Below are 7859 nucleotides of genomic sequence, written 5' to 3'. Positions count from 1 at the left end.
TACGGTTATTTACATACGCACGTGCCAAAACATGCCCTCACCTAAAAATTTTGCACTCACATTGCACAACACCCTTTTTGGAGTTAGAAAAGTCTTATTTATACGGTTTTTTATTTAAATTAAAAAATACACACATAAAATAGGTTTACATTACAACACAAAAAAAAATTAACTACAAACATTTTCCATTTATTTAATATAGGAGTCCAAAAACAGCCCTTCACCTAATTATTTTCCCTTCAAAAACACACTAACACAAGTTCATTCCGGGGAAAAGAGAATTTTTTATTTTTTTAATAAAATGACCCAGAACGCCACTTGTTCTGGGAGGTCGATGGTTGATTCCCACAAGTACTGGCGTTCTGTACCATAAATGATATTTTTTAAACAGATATACCAAATAAATGACTTTTCCATTCAAATATATCAAAAAAGGGACCGAGCCTGATAGTAACGTAGGAGGAGTATTTGGCTTGGACTTGTTCCCCATGCTCAACACATAACATAAAGTAGTTATATAATATATTAATATTTCATGATGAAGCACCGAGATCGGAATCCAAATATAATGCTGTCTGCAGCCTCATTCGCAGGAGGACCTAATGGGATCAAATAAGTGCTATTGTGATTGTAGCTTGTAGCCAATACGGCAAATACCCCTTTGGTCAAACATAGCACAGTTTTCACGTATTTCAAAAAATTTATAATATATTTTCATAATATTTTTTAACTTTTAAAAAAAATTTGAAAACATATTATGAAATTATGTTTTAAAATTAAAAAACGTGCCCAAAAATGATATATAGAATTTTAGTGGGTCAGAGATAGTAATTTTATTTACCTCCTAGTCATGGACCCAACATTCGTAGAGTGTGAAGAAAAGCTTTTGTCTAATTAATATAAATATATACGCGAGTATAGTTAACTTATTACTGTTAACGGTTATGAAATGGTAAAAGAAAGAATAATATTAGAAGCACAAAAATAGTTACCAAAATTTTATAAAATGATATAGTATGAGTGATATGATAATATGAAATAATTTAATCGATATTATTATTGTAAATAAATAGGTACGTTTATATTTAGCCAATAAATATACAGATGTCATTTATAACTATTTTGAAAACTAATTTTGTACACCTAACATTTTCTTAGAATTGATTATCTACTCTAACATATAACAATAGGCAAGGAAGAATATTAAGATGTCTTTTATGTATGAAATTTTAACTGTAGCTATGAGTTTTTATGGTGTTATGTCAACAAAATAATAAAGTGACGGTTCAATAAGATGGAACATGAGATCGAAACAAATGGTTCAACCTCTACGTTTACTACCCCGAAAGGTCAAAATTTGACGTACTGTGTACAAACTAAACTATAATTACAATTAATCCATACATTTACATATGTTGTTATACATATATCCGATGGGGGCAGAGGTGTGATCATGACGAACTTGGCGTTTTATGATTTTTCAGAGAGAGAGAGAGAGGGTCAAAGTGACAGGAGGAGTTCATACATGTAGGTGCAATTGATTTGGTTTGGGAAAAATTAAGAAAAATCAGAAAACTTGTGATCATTTTTTTCGAATTTATTTGGGTTTACAGAAAGCAGCAGGTGGTCAGAAGGGATAGGTGGCAGGGGTATAATACAACAACAAACAGAGAAAGTAGATCAAATTAAAACTACTTTTTTTCTCTGTTTGTCAAAGAGAATTAACAGACTCCATCTCCTACTTTCCATCTCCTACTTTATTCTTCCTTTTCCTCTCTTCTCTTGTCTCTTTCTCCACATTTCACACACACTGTTGCTTTATATTATATATATCACACACTTCCAACCACAATGCAATTACTTGTTCTTGTTTTTCAGCTCTAAAAAGCCCCTCTTGCTAGTAAGTATAGTGTGTGTATTGTAGAAGAAAGAACAAGGGGGATGAGTTCTTGTGGAAGAAATGGAGCTGTGAGACCTTACATAAGGTCAAAAGTGCCTCGTTTACGATGGACTTCTGATCTTCACCACTGCTTTATTGGAGCCATTCAGAGGCTTGGAGGCCAAGAAAGTAAGTCAAAACAATCATCATCATTGTTTATTTTTCTTAATCTTTGTTCTTGTTCCATGTACTTTTATTTGTTGTTAAAAGATTCTTGTTTGTGCATGCTTTGTTTACACAGAGGCTACACCTAAGCTTGTTCTTCAGATGATGGATGTGAGAGGACTCACCATTTCACATGTCAAGAGCCATCTCCAGGTTTTTCTTCCTAAATCATTCTTTTTTATTAATGGCTCTCATGTTTCTTTGAAGACTATAGTTTATAGCATTCTCTCTCCTCTTCTTGAAACAGATGTATAGAAGCATGAAGAGTGGTGATGGAAACAACAAAGGTAAGTTTCTATTATACTTACATTGATAGATGCAGAATTCATGAGCAAAAATTGTAAATTATTTTAAACTGGATGTGTATATTACATGGTGTGTGAAACTAGATTTCTACTCTTGGTTGGTACTTATTGTAGTCTCAGATCAAGTTTGATTATCCTGTTCTGTTCTACATATGTTTTGGCAATGACCCAGAATACACTACTTCATTTATTATACTTGTATTGTTTTCCTAAATTAAGTTGTTCCCCAAGCATAATACATGACCATTATTTCAACCACTATCCTTTTATATCTTCTACTTTTGGCATTTGTCAATTCTCATCATACTTAATTTAAATCTTGTTAGTTTATCGAAGTGCCTAGTACATTTGTATTGTATATGCAAATAATTTAAAGTAAACTCTTTTTGACATTTACAGATGAAAATTTGATGCATCAAAGAACAAAACAATCCCTTGAAGATCATCATGATGGGTTTGTTGATCAAGAAACAAATGAGCCTGATCACTATGCTTCATTGCTGCCAAGAAACCACAGTACTGAAGAATCAAATTCTAAAGATCACTTCTTTTTCATGAGTCCTAAAGACCCACCTGCAAAAAGGTGAGCTCATTCTCAATATCTCAAATGTGAATAAAAGGTTGTGTCAATCTTTACTTTTATCATCTTCTTTGTCTTGTCTTCTGGTCTTGTTTTACATATTAAGTTCTTTTTGTATATTAGCTTTACACATTATGTTTTCTTTTTACCAGAGGTAAAATAGATACAGTGAGTTGTAACTCAACAGATCAGACCCTCCAATGTCAAAGAATTTGTGAGACAATACTTACCAGAGATCCGTACTATTTGGATGATTATATGCTGGTTGATGAAAAAAGTGGAGTAAAGAAGAAAGGGTTATTAAGTTGTTTCAGAAGCCAAGCAGAAGCAGCTCCAATGTGCACAGCTTTCTCTCTGCCAAATGACCTCTTTCACAACATCAGTCCCTTTGCAAACCATGCAAATGCAGTGCTGGAAGAATCTGATTTCTTTAAGGTACATTTATACATTTATTTGTTTGTAAGTATATATAATGTGGTTTATAGATATATCACTTTCACTGTTATTCTTGCTTTTTTAGCAGCTTTTAAAGTAGCATGTTCATATTTTGGTATTGTAGCACAACTCTTTTATGTTTCAACTTTCAACTCTAGTCATATAGCATGATTTCCTTCTTTGTGGTTGTATTCTGTGTAGCAGAGGGAGCCTACACAACCAATGGCTTAAGAAAATCCATACATTATTTTTGCAACACGTATTTTCAATTTTTCATTATTAATGTGGGCTTGTAGCATCCTAGCACTACCTCTGACTACATTTAATTTCTAGCTCCTACTAGTGCTTTTGATTGTAGCAACTAGAGATGAAGTAAAATTCTGAACTAGTAGCTAATTTGTAACGGGTTCTTGTGCACACCAAACGTATTTTACATCTATACTATTTACTGCAGTATGATACATTATAAAAATCGCTTGCTATTGACCACTACCCTCTATGTAATAAGATATATCAATGTTTGCCCTACAAGGAAAGCACATTCTATGAAAACACTACGAATTCTTGATATGTAGCTCAGTAGTGTAACAATATGCAGTTCAAAGTTATATTCCATCTAACATGTGTGACATTTGCAAAAGCCAAATATAAATGAAAAATCATTCTCATCACCTGGAATATTCTATAAGATATGTACTTCATAACAAGATAGGTTTGATGACTTGAGTGGTAAAAACTTGTGCAGTTGTGGTCCAGTAATATATTATTGCTGAGGCCTTTACTCTGGCCCCAAATTTGCCCTTAAATGCACTATATCAGTTACTTGCAGAATATGGAAGAAGCTAACATTATGTTGTAAGGCTACCAGTCCACTTTATGCATATCATAGCAATAGTGCATTCACAGTCCAATCAAATATTCAATATATCAATATTTCATGTATAGGTCACTAGCTTCAATGCAGAATAACAGTCTGAAGGGGGTGACAAGAATTTGCAACCTACATCTGAGTTTGTATTGTTAAATTTGTGTTAAGCATCAGTAGAGATACTAATCTTATTTTTAGCAAGTAGATAATGTCCATTACCTATGTTAACATTGTATTACTTTGCAGGTTTCTGAAGAGGAAGAAAAAACATGCTCATCATTAAGAAGATGCCAATTCGAAAGCCTCCAAGATAAACATGAAAATGAAGACGATGACGGTGGAGTTTGTGGTTTATCATTGTCGCTCTCGCTGCAGCAACATCCCTACACTCAGAGAAGTAATGTTTCTTCAGTGAGCGAGATCAGTGAAACAATCTCGTCTTCATATCGTAGGCATGACTTTAGCCATTGCTACGGCTCTTCTTCAGGCAAACCAAACCTAGAGCTATCTATATCACTATGTAACACTTAAAGACCAATTGTTTTAAAAAAATCTGCCCAGTTTCCGCAATTAGAATTAGAAAGAATGTAGTGTTAAAGTACGACCCGAAATTTTTTTTTACAATGTAAGTTGCAACTACGATAGGCAAGCCGGTTTGATGGGGTCATTTTCTTTTAGCATGGCCAGATATATTACTATTACATGTAATGTAAACCTACATACCAGTGCCTATATAATTTTATGACATGAAAAAAAGGCTGAACAGTAATTCAAGGAAAATGAATGATCTTTCCAGCATTATTGCACTTTCAATCTCGGTAGTGGAATAAGAATTTCAAAATAGCCGGGGCTAAAATAAAATATAGTCAAAATTTTTTAATGCTAGCTAGGGCTTAATTAAAATTTACTGCTAATTTTTAACCAAAATCGAGATTTGAAACAAAGCACTACTAAATTTTTTTGCTCGGCCTAGGCTTCAGCCAAGGTTCGTCCCTGCTTCCGATACAAACTGCCCGGTAAATAAAAAAAAATTGTTTTGATACTTACATTTTTGTAAAGGAAACGTAAATTCAGTAAATACAAAAATCCACCGAAGAAAGAAGATGATTTGACTAATATAATGTTGAACCCGAATGCATAAAGAAAGAATTTCACAATGCATATTTTCGTGAAACTGCTAATTTAACAGCCTCTTGAGACTTGGTATGTGTGTGTACGTAGACAGACTATACATGCATGAATTTGGGTATTAAGAGTACACAGAAGATCTCAGATGAATCACGGAACTTTATTACTAAATGAGAATGATGGGGTTATATATGCATTGCAGCAACTTCGGAATACGTATAGGGGGGGGGGGGGGGGGGTGGACTAGTGGACCATGCAATATTAGCTGTTTGGCTGATATATCCATCAAAGAGCAGGGGGGAGCAATGAATGCTGTTCCTGATCTGGGTAATGATTCATTGCTTCCACAGGTCTAATGTTTAGCTAACCCTTCTGTTTCAGACCCATTTGTTAGCTTCATCTTCTTAGCTAGGGTGCTATGTCTATGAAAATACTATAGTTGCATAAAATCTTCTTCCAACAGCATTTTTATGATACACCTGCTTTCATGTACTCATCTCTAGTACTGTTTCAAGTGTTCAATTCCTTTTTCATCCTAAAACTTCAAATGTTTGTGGGTGTCTTGTACCGTTTTCCTTTCTTCAGGTATGGGGTTTGTCATGGTCTACACAAACTCTACCAAATATAACGCATATAGTCCAATATGTACAGCAGTGCATAAGAATTTGATTCTCTATGTAATTTTTAAGCGATAATCTCTTTGTCCAATTACATTTTATACATCATTTTTTAACACTCCCTCTTCCCTCTATTCTATTAGATTCTATATATCATTAACACGCTTTTCAATATTTAAAATATAGTTTCATAATATTTTTTATAATTTTTTTTGAATTAAAATTTTATGTTTAAATTTTTAATAAAAAAATTAAAAAAAATATTATGAAACTATATTTTATAATACGTGAAAATAGGGCACGTATATATCCTAATGAGATCAAGGTAAGATATAATTTAGCTCACTGCACATAACGCATTAGAGCTGAGCAGAAAACCGAAAAAATCCGAATCCGAAACCGAAATCGCATAAAACCGTTAAAATCCGAACCACAAAAATCCGATCCGAAACCGAAACCGAAACCGCAAAATTAAAAACCGAATCTGAAACCGATTATACGGGTTCGGTTATAGGTTAAAACCGAACCGAGAAAATCCGATCTAAATCGATAATTAAAAATAAATAAATAAAATATATTTAATGTATATATATATATATGTTTTAAAAATTAATAAATACAAATAATTTTTAACAGAAGTTAAAAATAGTTATGAATTAGGGGTTGGGCTGGTGTCAGAACGGGGATTGGGCACTAAATTTCCAGTCTGTTATTTTTGGTCTGCTGTTTTCTGCATATTATCCACTATTTTCAACTTATTATCTGTCACATATACTTTGTTGGCGTTTAAATTTGTCTCTTTAGATGCTTATCAGTAAGTGCAGTTGATTTTCATATTATGATTTTTGTAAAGCTAACTATATAATTGTGGCACTCTCATGTTATACTTAATTTATAGCATTTGAATAAAACTAATTATCTAACTATTATTATTTATTTTGTTTTTCATAAATATGATACAGATGGACAAATAAGCATTAGATGTTGTGCACTGTATGATGAACAATGGCTCATAATGCTTACTTCTTTTTAGATTATTGTAATTTATTATGATTTTGTATTATTGTAATTTATTATGATTTTGTATTATTATTTCAAAACAAATATACTTTGTATTTATATTTTGAATATTTAAAAATTTTATTACTAATATTTATTTTGCTAATTTTATTGGACACGGTTTTATAACCGAACCCGATCCGATAAAAACCGAACCAAGATTTTTAAAATCGAAACCGAACCCGTAATTTCGGTTGCGGTTGCGATTTTAAATTTTAAAAACCGAGAGTATGCGGTTTCGGTTTCGATTTTACTCAAAACCCGTCCTGCGCTCTCCCCCAGAACGCATTGGCAGACTTTGGAAGGAGCCAATAGGATAGTTATACTGAATTTTAGCGGTAATTTAATTTGAAAGATTCAATTCCTTTCACATGTTACGAAAGATTGTTTCTAAAAAGAAAATTAAATTTGAAAGCATGACTGAAATATTATATGTTATTGTGCTTAAGATTTTCTTCCCGTATTTGAAAATATTTAAACATAAAAAACATAATCAGCATAATTAAATATTTATATTGAAATAAAAGACCAAATTTTATTTAAATAATATTAGTTACAAAACATTAGTAGGGGCAAGAGTGAACATGGATCAGCGAAGCCAACATCCCATTCATATTTTCGGCCGATTTAACCGATTTATTATATTCATGATTTTAAACTGGTTTAAAAGAAAGTTAACACGATTTTGATAAATTGGGTATTTTTCAATTTATCTAACTAAATGAACCTGATTTTTTTAATATGTTGATATAAATGCATCTCC

The 7859-nt window shown here is 32.4% G+C and overlaps 1 protein-coding gene across 1 annotated transcript; it reads left to right on the top strand.

Moving 5' to 3' along the window:
• The first annotated feature begins 1417 nt into the window (after window positions 1-1417).
• LOC141661616 (myb family transcription factor MOF1-like) lies at window positions 1418-5010 on the top strand. Its single transcript, XM_074468620.1, has 6 exons — window positions 1418-2068; window positions 2181-2257; window positions 2352-2391; window positions 2809-2992; window positions 3142-3424; window positions 4539-5010. Exons 1-6 carry the CDS (start codon window positions 1942-1944, stop codon window positions 4821-4823), a joined length of 996 nt encoding a protein of 331 aa, XP_074324721.1. The 5' UTR covers window positions 1418-1941; the 3' UTR covers window positions 4824-5010.
• The last annotated feature ends 2849 nt before the right edge of the window (window positions 5011-7859 follow it).

The sequence above is a fragment of the Apium graveolens genome, chromosome 5 (genome assembly GCF_009905375.1).
Source record: "Apium graveolens cultivar Ventura chromosome 5, ASM990537v1, whole genome shotgun sequence".
NCBI lineage: Eukaryota > Viridiplantae > Streptophyta > Magnoliopsida > Apiales > Apiaceae > Apium > Apium graveolens.
The sequence above is the reverse complement of the archived record's forward strand: the minus strand, read 5'-3'. Positions and strand labels throughout refer to the sequence as shown.